The sequence below is a fragment of the Carassius gibelio genome, chromosome A1 (genome assembly GCF_023724105.1).
Source record: "Carassius gibelio isolate Cgi1373 ecotype wild population from Czech Republic chromosome A1, carGib1.2-hapl.c, whole genome shotgun sequence".
In the NCBI taxonomy this organism is placed as follows: domain Eukaryota; kingdom Metazoa; phylum Chordata; class Actinopteri; order Cypriniformes; family Cyprinidae; genus Carassius; species Carassius gibelio.
The window spans coordinates 30,459,933-30,475,803 of NC_068371.1; the positions used below are offsets into that span (position 1 = coordinate 30,459,933).

The 15,871-nt window shown below is 36.4% G+C and overlaps 2 protein-coding genes across 7 annotated transcripts in view; one reads left to right on the top strand and one right to left on the bottom strand.

The window, feature by feature from the left end:
* The window catches only part of LOC128029463 (protocadherin Fat 1-like), a 73,065-nt gene that overhangs the window by 50,140 nt on the left and 7,054 nt on the right, over positions 1-15,871 (bottom strand). The window lies entirely within an intron of this gene.
* On the top strand, positions 3,594-5,331 carry LOC128030679 (uncharacterized). Its single transcript, XM_052618539.1, has 7 exons — positions 3,594-3,968; positions 4,144-4,214; positions 4,285-4,464; positions 4,639-4,697; positions 4,784-4,858; positions 4,932-4,994; positions 5,077-5,331. Exons 1-7 carry the CDS (start codon positions 3,751-3,753, stop codon positions 5,314-5,316), a joined length of 906 nt encoding a protein of 301 aa, XP_052474499.1. The 5' UTR covers positions 3,594-3,750; the 3' UTR covers positions 5,317-5,331.

Sequence of the window (15,871 nt, forward strand, 5' to 3'; positions counted from 1 at the left end):
CTCTTATTTTTTTACAGTATTTTACCGTAAATTCTACCATGGAAATTAACTCCACTCCCACTACTTTCAAAGAGTTCGAGATTAAAAGCTAGCATTCCTACGATGTTAGTACTATGAACTTATTTCATTTGAGTCCACTGAGAAGGAATATTTGTTAATATAAAACTGCAAAGACTTAATGTGTAGTAGTAAAGTTATTAAATACATAATTTTCACTCAAATCACAGATCATTGTCAGCTATAGCACACAGGTATGTGCTGAAGTACTTAATACAGAGATCACCACTGTATCAACGACTCCACCTTTACTGTCTTTATATAAAACAGCAGAAGATTAGAATTTGTGGCTCATCATTGACTGAAGCAAAGGCTCCACTCTCCAGCACAATGGTGAACAACAAAACTACATTAACAGATCTCTCTTGAGCAAACACACATTAACACAGTTGAGTTCAGTATTTACTCTCATTATCAGTGTATGACTTTGCATAAATATTTTTCTATGTATGTTCACAAATATTTTAGTTAAATTATCTTTTTTTCATTTGGCAAATCTGACATTTACATTTTACAGTATATTACTGTTTTTCATTGACTTAACGGCAACAAACTGCAGAAAAACACTTTTTCTGCTGGCAACCATTAATTTACGGCAACAAACTGTAGAAAAACTGTTATTTACTGGCAGCAGGGGTGCCAGTAAATAACTGTTTTTCTACAGTTTGTTTCCTGTAAATTAATTACAGTTTATTACTGTTAAATTATGTTTCATGCTGTTTTTTCTTCATCTTAAATCTTTAACCCTTTAAACCCCGCAACAAAATCCTCAATTTTAAATGAACACTTATAATGTGTGCACACTACAGAGTGTTTGAGTAACACTGAATTAGTGAAGTTAATGAGATAATTCAGTGATTAATTGATGATTGAGCATTAGTGATGAACACCTGCTATTAACAAACAGAATCACTGAAGGAAAGAGAAACACAAGAACTACAAATGACTTCAGCCACAGCCTTAGATGAAATCAACTGAAATAAAATAATTCATCAAATCTCTCAAGATCTGATTAAACAACTCCTAAAACAGCTTCATCAGATTCACATTAATAACCAGACTGACTTTATTTCTGTCAGATGTCTACAAGAAGATCTTATTGAGAGTTAAATAGGTTTAGGTGTATTTTTCACTACCATGATGGAGATCAGTGTTTACTTTAATCGGGCTCTTGAATGTGACTTCTCAACAACTAATGCTACTAAATGGTGAAACATTGCATCTCTGGAACTTGTTATAACAAAAAAGAAAGTCAACAGACAAAAAAAAATAAAATCTGGTATTGTTGTTTATAGATTGACAAAAACAAACACTCTATTACTTTTGTAATTACTTTTCTTAATATTGATACTACAGCAAAATAAGAACCCCTGCTGAGCCATAAGTTATGAAAGACTTTTGCTGAACTTTAGACAGAAACATCAAGAATCAGCGAATGAATCACAACAATGGTGACAATCCACAAAATAAATAAACAGATCAGTTCTGAACTTCACAAAACATGCTACTAAAACTTAAGACAAAAGCAAAATTATAAGCACATTAGAATTCAAGAAAATAAGTGAACAATTCGGGGGCATAATTTATTCATGCCGCAATGCATGCTGGGAGTCATGGATGAGTTTTATCCTTTGCTGTTACCCAGCATGCATTGCAACATGAACCTTTTGATTGTCACCATTGTTGAGATTCATATGCTGATTGTTGATGTCTCTCTTTAAGTGTTGTGCCCACTGCTGCCCAAAATATTTAAAACTCAAACTGTGTTAAACATATATGGTCTGGTTATCACATTACAGTTCAATCTTACAAAATTGAAGAATCAAAAAAATTGTGTAATGCACTCTCACATTTTAACACCGAAGTAACATTTGACTGTTATAGCAGCACTTTAAGTCAGTCTAGCGGATTATGCCTGACAGAAACAGCCATAATAATTTGACTACTAAAATTAACATTGCTGTAATAGATGTACCATAAAGATACAAAAATAGCAATTAAACAAAATTTAAAGTGCAAAAGTCAAGGGTCAGGAGCCCAACTAATGCAAACACTTATCTCCACAATGGTGACGTCAAACGAAACTGTAATTCTCAATAAGATCTTTTGATCTCTGATCTGATCTCTGTTGATCAGTGTCTGAATTCACTCATTAGTTTTCATTGTCTCTGTCAGGTGGACTATATTAGTAAACTCATGTAGGGAATAGTGAATGAGGGTGTAGGGTGTGATTTGAAACACAGCCACTGAGTGTCAACTTTGAACGTTGTTAATTTACGATATATAGCAGCAGGCCACCTTCTCTAAAATGTTGAATGTTACCCATAATGCACTGTTTTAATGAAAAACAGTATGTTACTGTCGAAATTTGGCCGTTTTTTTACAGCAATTTTTCACTCCCACTGCTTCAAACAGTTCGAGTTTAAAAACTAGCATTCATACGATGTTAGTACTATGAACTTATTTAATTTGATTTCACTGAGAAGGAATATTTCTTAATATAAAGATGCAAACACATAATGTGCAGTAATAAAGTAACTAAATACATGACTTTTACTCAAATCACTAGCTCATTGTCAGCTATAGCACACATGTATGTGCTGAAGCACTTAACAGAGAGATCATCACTGTATCAACGACTCCACATTTACTGTATTCATATAAAGCAGCAGAAAATCAGAATTTGTGGCTCATCATTGACTGAAGCACAGGCTCTACTCTACAGCACAATGGTGAACAACAAGACTACATTAACAGATCTCTCTTGCGCAAACACACATTAATAGTTGAGTTCAGTATTTACTCTCATTATCAGTGTATGACTTTGCATAACATTTTTTCTATGGATGTTCATAAATATTTTAGTTAAATTAACTTTTTTTTTTCATTTGGTAAACAGTATGTTACTGTCGTAATTTGGCCGTTTTTTTTTTACAGCAATTTTTAACAGTGTACATTCTCAAAAATGATGAATATTACCCAGAATGCACCGTTTAAATGAAAAACAGCATGCTACTGTCGAAATTTGGCCGTTTTTTACAGCGATTTTAACAGTGTACACTAGGGCTGGGCGATATATCTAACGATATGATCATGCGCATCTAATCAGTAAAGCTGCTTCCGTGATCACCGCTAAAATCGCCATCACATAATTGGAGTGGCATTTAATAGACAGCAGAGGTGGGACTTTCAAGTCACAAGCAAGTCTTCAAGTCATATCCAAGTCCTCAAAGGGTTAAAGTTAATGAGATAATTAAGTGACTAATTAAATGATGATTGTACATTAGTGATGAACTTCTGCTGTTAACAATCAACATCACTGAAGTAAAGTGAAACACAAGAACTACAACTGAATTTAGCCACAGCCTTCAACTGAAAAAAACAAAACAAAACAAAAAAAAACACTATGCCACCATAATTGTGGTCAGGGTTTGCTTTAGGTAGTCTCTTGACCCTTTTACTAATTCAAAGCAATTTGATTCAAAACAATTTCAATATTGTTTTCGCAACAAACATATATGCATTGCTGAATTCCAGAAAGCTTGGTTAACTTACCATTTGATAAACTATAACCTCTGGGTTGATTTACCCCAAACAGGCATACCATGAGTATGTCGGTTCCAAAACACCTGAGAAGAGTTAGCTTAATCAACCTCTGACTGGTTACCCAGAGTTAATGCGCGTGCACGGTGCATGTATAAAGACATTTTCAATGGATCGCCGATTTCACGAGTCACCATGGAAACTCAAAGCGAAAAAAAGAGAGCCGCGTATTTCACAGAGGCGGAGTTGGAAGTTTTAATGCATGCTTATGAGGAGTTTAAGCCAATAATATTAAAAAGAAGCAATACAGCTGCATCGGCTAAAGCAAGAGAGTTGGCTTGGCAAAAAATAACGGACAGAGTAAATGCGTGAGTGTATTAAATTACAAATTTGGTATTGGCTCCCGTTTTATTGAAATGCAAAATAATGAAGTATGACTTATACATACTTTTGAATATGTTAAATCACTATGAAAGCATTTACTTTTCCTGCCATTTTATTTCTTTAGCTTGAAATAATAATGTATATTTCTTATTTAATAAGGTGTAATCCTTCTGGAGCCACAAGAACTTTAAGCCAAGTCAAAATGAAACACAAAAACATTCTGCAAAAAGGTAATATTTGATTACACAATTACTGAACTATTATTATAACAGGATTTAGTATATTCATTCTGTCATGCAGCTAACAGAAAAAAGACTGAAGCCCGTCTAACTGGCGGGGGGCCACCACCACCTCCCCTCACCCCATCTGAGGAGCTGGCTCTGTCCCTTAATAAAGGGCGACCAGTGGTTGCTGGCATTCCAGGGGGCAGTTCATCACACATACTATGCACCACAAGTGATGGTGAAAAAAGGGTGAAATGTAAGTTTACCTCTATGATTTGTTTTCATTTTTTATCCTGATAAATTACTATCTCTGTCACTTAAAGGCTTTTTGAACAAGATTAATTTATGTAGGCTTATTTTATTTAACTGCATATGATGTATTATTTTCTTTGATAATATTGAGAATTTAACGGGTTGTGTGTTCTTATAGATACTGATGGACGGATTGTATTATTGGACTCTCCAGAAAGAACACAGTCTGTCACAGTTGTAAGTGATTTGTTGTCAGGTACTTTTAGGGTTTTTTTTTTTTTTTTTTTTGCCAAATAATGTATACTTGAATATTTGTCTTGTAGGATGAAGATGATGATGACGATGAAGAGACCACATCTGCTGTGACAGAAGTGGACAATGCTGGTAGATCCACTGAGGTATGATGCATACCATTATGATGTATGGCCCCTTTTTGCATTAGAGTAACAAACTGTCATTGTCCTTTCATAGTACATACCTAGGGATTTGCCCACAGATGAGGGTCCTTCAGCCTCAGCACACAATCTAAGCAGGGTAAGAATTTGTGTCCATGTGTCCATATTTTAATTTTATTGTCTGACCAAACAATCTCATTTATTACATTTTTCCACCTTAGTTGCCAGCAAAGGAGCTGTATAAGGTCCATCTTCAAAAACAAATAAGAAAAAGTGACATAGAGATGGACCTTATACAGCTTCAAATGGAAGAGAAAAGGCTCCTCATTAAAAAAGCAGCACTTGAAATAGAATTACTTGAGAATCGCCTTAAGGTGAGAACTTGTCTGAATATTAATCTGTTGCATGTTAAAAGTGGTCTGTCTGTCTCTATCTATCTATCTATCTATCTATCTATCTAGCTATCTATCTATCTAGCTATCTATCTATCTGTATGTATGTATGTATGTATGTGTAAAGCAATATAAAAAAAAAAAACATTTTAATGAATTTTACTTTTATTGTTTTTCAGGAAATGAAGAAATAAACTGCCTGGCAGACCAGTGCAAAAAAACTAATAAAAGTAATTTTGACAAATCCTGTCTCTCAAAAGTCTTCCGTCTCTGTTGGCCTCTAAAATCTGTCGGTGTTCCTCTGGGCCATCTTCCTCAATACAAGGAGGGTGGCTCTCTCCTCTTATAGTGGCAATATTGTGAAGCACAACACAAGCCACAATAATGTCGCATGCCCTCTCTGGACTAACCCGGAGCCCACGCAGACACTGAAACCGAGATTTGAGGATCCCTATAGTCATCTCCACCTTGGCCCGTGTTCGGCTGTGAGCCAGGTTAAACCGTGTCTGTGGTCCAGGCTCAGGTTCAGGGTAGGGTGTCATTAAATAGGGCAGACAAGGGTATCCTCTGTCCCCCAGCAAGTAACCATTGTACTGTCCTGTAATGATTGAAGTGTACAACACAAATATAGTAAAAACGAAAAAACAAAAATTGTATAAAGCAAATCATACCCTGCTGAAATGTCTGGCATAATGATGACTCGCGGAAAATTCTGGCATCATGCACAGATCCTGGCCATTTTGCCTCGACATTGGTGATGATTTGGGTTGCCTCACATATTACCTATAGTTAGTGGAAAAAGTAATGACTTTGATGATTTTAAGAAGGGGAAAAAATTAAGTTGTTACCTGCACATTGATACTATGAATAGATTTCCTATTAACATAGTCTCCCTCATTTATTGATGGAGCTTTAATAGGAATGTGAGTGCCATCAATGCACCCAATTACATTTGGAAACCCTGAAACAGAAAGTTTTGGAAGTATGAAGTGTGTGCATAAGGAATACATGTATAGATATTAATAATATGACTAAATATTAAATATGCGTCATATATTTTACTACAAAGGACAAACCTGCCACTCTGTGGAATTCGTCTTTAATAACAAGCAGAGGTTTATGGCCAGGGAACTGTACAAACGTGGGTAACAACTGTTTAAGTGCCAGACACACTGTACGAACGGCTCTACACACAGTTGCCTTTCCCACATGCTCTGAATCGCCCACACTGTACAAAAAATGGCCAGACGCAAAAAACCTAAGTGCTATGCACAGAATGTTTTCTGTGCTAAGCGCAGAGCCGCGGTTTGTCACATTTGCGATATGCGGTTTTAAAAGACGTGTTAAATAAACTAATGAATCTTTTGAAAAACGATAACGCTCTTTTAAATATTCATTAGGGTAAGCAAACACATCAATACGCGGTCTTATAACCAGAGGTGGAGAATCCAGGGGTCAGAAAGTAAAAGTCCTGCCACATTTTTGCTCCACCCATGAACTCAGCAGCTGATTTCACCAGAGGAAACAAGTCATTCCTTCCAAGTCACAAACTAGTCTCAACTCAAATCCCAAGTCCTCAAAGAGTTAAAGTCAATGAGATAATTAAGAGACTAATTAAATGATGATTGTGCATTGGTGATGAACACCTGCTGTTATTGTGCGTTACAGAGGATCAGATTCTGATGTTTTATTGGTTAAAATTATGCCACCATCATGGAGATCAGTGTTTGCTTCAGTTGGGCTCTTGACCTTTGGTTTCTTATGTTAGATATTTCTCTGTAAAAGTACATGTGCTGTTATAAAACAGTGCGATCAGTGCTGTGCAGAAAACCGTTACTAGCTGCTTTTACATGATGAAGTAATTATTAGGCATCAGCCTGATTATTTCCAAAACAATTTTACGTATTTATTATTAAAAAATGTTCAGTTTTTAAATAACTTACCTTGTGGAACGTTGGTTTAATCACTATAATGAATACATTTCCTAATGTATGTAATAAATATACATTTTTCGAAATCTTTTCCTAATAAAACGCACAGACATCATGGCCCAGCATATGAATCTCAACAATGGTGACAATCAACAAAACACTTCAAGCTGAAGTGCATGCTGGGTAACACCATAGTAAAAACTCTCATCATGCACTGTAGCTTGAATAATTATTGTAACCACTGTTGAGGATCATATGATAAGTGCTCATGTCTAAAATCCCGAGCCTGTACAATTTTTTCCCCCAATATTTAAGCATTACAATAATGTTTGTTTAATAGGACTTTTTTGTAGTTCAGTAATTGCTGAACATAATTTAACAAACCTAAGAGAGACACCTTCATGAAGTTAATTAAAATGTTTTAGATGAAAAAAGGACAATTAAATATTCTACTTCAAGCTTTTCATTCAGCAATGTGTTAATGTTTACTACGTAACACAACCGCAAGTGTTTAAAAGCAAATTACTTTGAATTATTAAAAGGGTCAAGAGCCCAACTAAAGCAAACACTGATCTCCATGATGGTGGACTCACCACAATTATGGGGACAAAGTTTTTTTTTTTTTTTTTTTCTTCCAGTTGATTTCATCCAAGGCTGTGCTTAAAGTCAGTTGTAGTTCTTGTGTTTCTCATTTCTTCAGTGATGTTGATTGTTAACAGCAGGTGTTCATCACTAATGCAGAATTATAATTTAATTAGTCACTTAATTATCTCATTGACTTTAACTCTTTGAGGACTTGGGATTTAACTTGAGACTTGTTTGTGACTTGAAAGGAATGACTTGATTCCTCCTCTGGCGAAATCAGCTGCTGGGTTCATGGGTGGAACAAAAATATGGCAGGACTTTTACTTTCTGACCCCTGGACTCTCCACCTCTGCTTATAACCCTCTCCCGATGAAAAAAACCTAGTATAATTTGTGCTTCAACGTCCACAGGATCCTCGTCAAAAGGGCACGCCATGCTCACCAACCTTCTGAAACGAAGTTACACTGAAACATAACCTGCTCTCGAGCAGGTTATCTTCAGAGAGTCAGTTGCTATGGTTACATACATACCCAGAAAGTTACCTCTGTTTTTGGAACCGAACGTTGAGGTTATCCACGAACTTACCCTTAAACATACCCAGGTATGTCACATAACCTGCTTTTTGGAATACCCCCCTGCTGTTATTGAGAATTACAGAGGATCAGATGTTGATGTTTTATTGGTTAAAGTGATGCAACCATAATGGAGATCAGTGTTTGCTTTAGTGGGGCTCTTGACCCTTGACTGTCATGTTAGATCTCTTTATGTAGCATTGCATGAGGTGCTGTAAAGCAGAGAGAAGAAATTAATCTGTATGTGATAGGTGGTCAGATTACAATCAAATTAACATTAGCTCTATTTAAGTTTAGCATAATCAACCCAGTAGAACTACACTATGGAAAAAAAAAATAAAGTAAGTGAATTTAGAATCTACTAAGTGCATACAAAATTTGAAAATCTAGACTCTGTAGACACACGCAGACATCAAGAACCAGCATATGACTCTCAACAGTGGTGACAATCAACAAAATGTTGCATGCTGGGTAAAACCTTAGTAAAAACTCCCGTCATGCACTGCAGTATGAAAAATTGTCACCACTGTTGAGGATCGTGTGATAAGTGTGTTTGTCTGAAAACCTGAACTGATTGTCTCCTTTTGTGTCTTTCAACATTGAAGCATTGTGATTTTTTTTTATTTTTACTTCAGTTCAGTAATAGCTGAGTGTCAGTCTACTATCCAAAGATAAACACAATTTCATGATGTTCAGTCATCATGAGTTATAAGCAGAAAAAGCATAAGATCATCTGTTACAGCAAGGTTCGACTCAGCAATGCATACATGTTTGTTGCGAAAACAATATTGCAATTGTTTTGAATCAAATCGGTTTGAATTAGTAAAAGGGTCAAGACACTACTTAAAGCAAACCCTGACCACAATTATGGTGGCATAGTGTTTTCTTTTCTTTTACTTTTTTTTCAGTTGAAGGCTGTGGCTAAATTCAGTTGTATTTCTTGTGTTTCTCTTTACTTCAGTGATGTTGATTGTTAACAGCAGATGTTCATCACTAATGCACAATCATCATTTAATTAGTCACTTAATTATCTCTTTAGCTTTAACCCTTTGAGGACTTGAATATGACTTGAAGACTTGCTTGTGACTTGAAAGTCCCACCTCTGATAGACGGAGCCGTAGATCGCTGACAAGCCACGCCATATCGCGTTCATTATCGCCTGCGGTAATGAACGCGATATGGCGTGGCTTGTCAGCGATCTACGGCTCTGTCTATTAAATGCCACACCAATAATAAGCAGGTGATGGAGATTTCAGCGGTGATCACGGAAGCAGCTTTACTGATTAGATGCGCATGATCATATCGTTAGATATATCGCCCAGCCCTAGTGTACACACTGAAGCAGTTTTAAAAGTAACACTGAAGCAGAGTTGAAGTTAATGAGATAATTAAGAAGTTAATTGAGTTATGATTGACCATTATTGAAGACACCTGATGTTAACAAGCAGAATCACCAAACGAGAAAATCACAATTTGTGTGTCACCATTATAGTGGTCAATGTTTGATTTAGCTGGGATCTTGGCTTGCGGCTTTTTAAATTTAAGATTAGTGTGTCAAGCCAAGAGCAAAAATCATCGGGTGTTGATGATTGTGTTTTAATGTAATCATTGCTTGACCTTAATCACTGAGTTCATTTGCAGTCTCTTTTCTAAGATTATCGATCATTATTTATTGTAACAGCTGTGATTCCACAATGAAAGAGTTTGTATTTTCTATCCATTTTGTAGGCATCTCTTTCAAACGATTCTGATATTTTTTTATTATTATTATTAAAGAGTTTTTATTTTAGGTACCAACAGATAACAAGAATCAGCATATATGAATCTCAACAACGGTGACAAACAGCATATTCAGATAAACAGATCTTCTCTGAACATCACAAAACTAGATATCAAAAAAGAAATCACATAAAAACAGCAAAAATAAAATATAGTTAGAATAAAAAGTAAAAAAAAAAAAACGTTCAGCTCATAATTTATGCATGCCGCAATGCATGATGGGAGCCATGGATGAGTTTTTATTGGCTACAACATGCTTTTTTAAGGTCACCGTTGTTGTGAAGCTCACTATGATTCTTGTTGTCTGTGTGTCTAAACTAAAAAAAAAACATTTCATACTAAGGCAAAAATCCTGGATTACTTTGTCCGCCTAATTTATGTACACATTAAAGAAACCTTAACTCAGGCATTCAGGTTCCTCCATAACAGTTAGTCCAAACCACAATCAAATCCATAAGATTGCTTTGGCTATGGTTTGTTGGTATGTTATAACTCAGTTACCACAGCCACACAAAATCTGAAGAGTCAAGATCCCAACTAATGCAAACACTGACCACTATAATGGTGACACACAAATTGTAATTTTCTCATTTGGTAATTCTGCTTGTTAACATCAGGTGTCTTCAATAAGGGTCAATCATAACTCAATTAAACTTCTTAATTATCTCATTAACTTCAACTCTGCTTCAGTGTTACTTTTAACACTGCTTCAGTGTTTATATGTGTCCACACTCAGTGTTAAATTAACACTGGGGATTTTGCTGTGTAATATCATTGTAATAAATAGTGCAGTTAAAACATGTCTGTGGTGTGATAGCGTCACAAGTTTACTGAACAAATTATGGCTATTAATAATATTAATAATAATAATAATAATAATAATAATAATAATAATAATAATAAAAGAGTCTGTCTACTGCTGCAACCGTTTATGGTGCTATCGTAAATATTACAAAATGTAGACACGATTTTGCAGTATTTAACACAGTAACCCAATAAAGTGGACTGTGATGGCTGCTGAAACATTGGCAGTGACTAAATATTGATCATTAGTCAGTCTATGAACATTTTTACAGGTTTAAAATACAATATCAGTAGTGTGCTGTGGGGTTTCAATCAGGGCCTTCAGTAAGCAACTGTAAACTACATACTCTAAACCATCTTTCCTACACATCTCTGTAACAGCTAATATTCCATATGCATATAATTTGCATATTATGCCGCACACACACTCTCAGAAAAGAAAGTACATAATTGTAACTTTAGGGGTACAATAGCTTGTCACTGGGGCTGTACCCGCAAGGGTCCAGCTTTTGTACCCTTGGCATAGGGAACAAATTTGTACCCTTGTGATTTGTACCTTAAGAGACCAGTTTTGTACCTTTGTTGACAATTTTGTTCCTTTATTTAACAGTACAAAAATTCACCCTTCAAAAAGGGTACAATCGTTGACTATAATGAGAAAAGATTTTATATATATGAACACACACGATGAACTAAAATCAGAATTTACTAAATCCTTTTCATTTTAAAAACAATTTCTAACTGTAACATAGATATGATCATCCACTGAGTGATTGTAATTTGCCTGAAAATCCATTTAATTTCAAGTAACGTTCATAGGACAAAGGACCCACATGGTGTCTAGGTTAAAGAGATACTTGATTTGCCAAAACAATGGAATAGACTCAGAATGCAGTACATCCCGATGTCGGTTAAGTCTATGCCTGCTTCTGAAATTTTTTGAAGGACCTCCTTGGTTGAAAGCCCTGAAAGAACCAGAGGTGGGAAGTCCAGGGGCCAAAGAGTAAAAGTCCTGCCATATTTTTGTTCCACCCATGAACTCAACATCCGATTTCAGCAGAGGAGGAACCAATTCATTCCTTCCAAGTTACAAATAAGTCTTGAAAGAGATTATGCCTGCTGTGTGGTGCTATTGAGGATGCCGGTTTGCCATGGAAAAGGTTTGTTAGAATAACAACCGATGGAGCGCCATCAATGACAGGAAGGAAAAATGGACTGGTGGCACTTGTTCAAAGAAAACTGGAAGAGGAGAATATGCAGGAGGCCATTGCTCTGCAGTGCATTATCCATCAGCAGGCCCTTTGCAGCAAATTCCTTAGGGTTGACAATGTGATGTCTGTTGTTGTAAAATGCATCAACCATATAAGATCTAGGGGCTTAAAACACTGGCAGTTCCGCGCCTTTTTGGAGGAAATAGGGTCAGAATATGAGGATGTGCTCTATTTCACAGAGGTACGTTGGCTCAGTAGGGGAAATGTCTTGAAGAGGTTTTTTGAGTTGCGTGCAGAAGTGAAAGCAGGGGCAGCTTCTCAGTGCTGCCTATGACAATGTGAGAGCATTCTCCACAAAACTTGTGTCATGGAAAGCCCAGCTCTCTCAGACAAACCACGGCCATTTCCCTGCATGCAAGGCAATCATGGATATGGGCACACCATTCAGTGGTGAGAAGTTTGCTGATGCCATTATGAAGCTACATGAGGAATTTGATCATAGGTTTGCACACTTCAAGACACATAGAGCAACTTTTAAAATTTTTGCTGATTTTTGCTCCTTTGATGTGCAAGATGCTGTTCCTGTACTTCAAATGGAGCTCATTGACCTGCAGTGCAATTCTGAACTCAAAGTCATGTTCAGGGAGGTGAATGGAAACACAGACAAGCTTGGAGAGTTTTTGAGAGATGTGCCATCCACCTTCCCTGAGCTCTCCGGGATGTTCAAATGGACCATGTGCATTTTTGTTAGCACCATCTAAGTGGAAAGCTCTTCTCCACTATGGACTTTAATAAGTCAAAGTACAGGTCCAGACTTACTGATACCCATCTTCAAGCCATACTGAGGGTTTCAACTGTTTCCTCCCTCAAGCCAAATGTTTCTCAGCTGTGTAAGAGGAAGCACTGTCAGGTCTCTGGTAGCAATGAGTAGGCAAGAGACACCTATGTTCCAAAGAACTATTCATGTTCATGAAAAAAAGATTCAGAAAGGATTCAGAAAGAATTGTTCAAATTCAGAGGAACCGTTCATGTTTGGAAGAAACTTTAATGTTGAAGAACTGTTAGTAATACAGATTTAGATGATTGGATCAGTTGTGCTGCTTTTTTGTGGAATACTTGATGCGGCCTAGCCTGACCCAGACTCTACATCCAGCATCCCCCAAGTATATTGAGTTTGAGACCCCTGCTCTCCAGAGTGCGGTTATCCCTATTGCTTGTACTATTTTTTCTACCACATATCTTCCTTCCCTTCACCTCTCTATTAATGTGCTTGGACACAGAGCTCTGTGAACAACCAGCCTCTTTTGCAATGACATTTTGTGTCTTGCCCTCCTTGTGCAAGGTGTCAATGGTCGTCTTTTGGACAACTGTCAAGTCAGCAGTCTTCCCCATGATTATGTAGCCTACAGAAGTAGACTGAGAGACCATTTAAATGCCTTTGCAGGTGTTTAGAGTTAATGAACTGATTAGAGTGTGGCACCAGGTGTCTTCAATATTGAATCTTTTCACAATATTCTAATTTTCTGAGATACTGAATTTGGGATTTTCCTTGTCAGTTGTCAGTTATAATCATCAAATTTAAAAGAAATAAACATTTGAAATATATGAATCTGTTTAATGAATGTATAAAATATACAAGTTTCCCTTTTTGAATAGAATTAGTTAAATAAATCAAACTTTATGATGATATTGTAATTATATGACAAGCACCTGCATGACATGTATCATCCAAAAACAAAGATTATGTAAATCACTTTATATTAATGGCAGTTTTTATTACTTTCCGAACATGATGCTGTGGTCCTCAGTGTTTTTTACATCCACAGCAAAGACATCTAAAGCACTTCCTGTACTGCTGCCTGATCTGGACAAGAATGAGACGAGAGGAGCTGTGCGACTTCATGAGATAAATTCAGCTTCTGAAACCAGATCGAAGTTTGTTCATCAGCTGAAAAAAGTTAAACCTGCCACAGGCACAGATGACACAGTTTTACTCAGCTATTATTGAGTCTGTTCTGTGCTCTGTCAAATCAGAAAATCAGATTGAAGAATATGGCAACGGACTATTAGGACTACAGAAATGATCATTGGTGTGCACCTACCCAGTCTTCAGGACTTGTACAACTCCAGAGTGAAGAAACGGGCAGGTAACATCATCACAGACCGCTCTCATCCCAGACACAACCTGTTGTGCACTTCTCCCCTCAGACAGACACTACAGATCTCTGGGCACTAGAACATTAAGACATAAAAAAGTTTTCCCCATTGTCATTTCCAGCTTAAACAGCTAACATATCAATCATTGCCTGTGCTCTGTAATTAATTTCCATAAATCATTCTACATCTTTAATTATTACCTTTTCAAGTATTATGTAAATGCATATGCATATCTCTATTATTTATACAGTTCTATATAGAGCAAAAATACAAAAATCTGTACATAAATCAATCTACTATTGCAGATTCCTACATAATTAAAGTCTTACTAATTAAAATAGTAAAATAATAGTAAAAAAAATAAATAATTTTATTTATCTATTTTTATTTTTGTTCTCATGTAAGATATGTATGTATGCATGTACCACCTTAAAAACAACAACAACAAATGTATCATGTGTTTGCACAAACCTGGGCTGTGTTTCCCGATAACGATTGATCTTAGAGCTTAAAAGTGTTTTCTGCGAGTCATTGTGCTTTCATTCGTTATTGTTTCATGTGCGTTTCCCAAAAAAGCACTTAACACAGTCACACGTAGCCGTGCTTTATGTGCTGCTCAGGAGTCACTATCTGTTTGTTAAGTGGCGAAATGTCACCTTGTAGAATGGCTCTTAATTGTAGTACATGATCATTTATTGATGTTAACCTTATGCTGCATTCCAGACAAATAACTTGGATATAATAACTATAAAACAATATAATATAATTTGATATTATATTATAGGGTATAGTATTATACTTTACATAATAATATATAGTATACTTTATATATTTATATATTATGTTAGGTAAGAAAAGAAATGTTAGCCTGAATGTCGAAATGTAAAAAAATTTGTCTGCCCTTTTTAATTATTTTATTTAAAAATAAAGAAAAAAAACTATTTTACAATAAAGAACAATCAAGTCCATATATTAGAGCAGCAGCTTATTTCACATAAACAGGATCATATCACATCTTTTTAAATAACTCCTTCGAAGACAGCCAGAAACCTAGGTGTTGTGATGGATCATCAATTAAGCTTCACTGACCACATTGCTACAACGACCCGGTCCTGCAGATTTGCCTTATACAACATTAGGAAGATTAGACCCTTCCTGTCAGAGCAAGCAACCCAACTTCTTGTCCAAGCTCTTGTTCTCTCCAGACTGGACTATTGTAATGCTCTCCTGGCGGGCCTTCCTGCATGTACTGTCAAGCCTCTGCAAATGATCCAGAATGCAGCAGCGAGGGTTGTCTTCAATGAGCCAAAAAAAGCTCATGTTACTCCTCTCCTCATCAGGTTACATCAAATTCAAGGTACTGATGCTTGCCTACAAGACGACCACTGGCACGGCACCAACTTACCTAAACTCACTGGTTAAATCCTATGTGCCCTCCAGAAGTTTGCGCTCTGCAAGTGAACAACGCCTTGTGGTGCCATCCCAAAGAAATTCAAAATCACTCTCACTGACTTTTTCCTGGACTGTGCCCAGCTGGTGGAATGACCTCCCAATCCCAATTCGTACAGCTGAGTCTTTACTAATT

Excerpts from the sequence above, each read along its gene's own strand:
- LOC128030679 (XM_052618539.1), top strand. The coding sequence starts at position 3,751 with ATGTATAAAGACATTTTCAATGGATCGCCGATTTCACGAGTCACCATG. Across the intron at positions 4,215-4,284 it reads CAAAAACATTCTGCAAAAAG|CTAACAGAAAAAAGACTGAA; the intron begins GTAATATTTGAT and ends TCTGTCATGCAG. Across the intron at positions 4,859-4,931 it reads ATGCTGGTAGATCCACTGAG|TACATACCTAGGGATTTGCC; the intron begins GTATGATGCATA and ends GTCCTTTCATAG.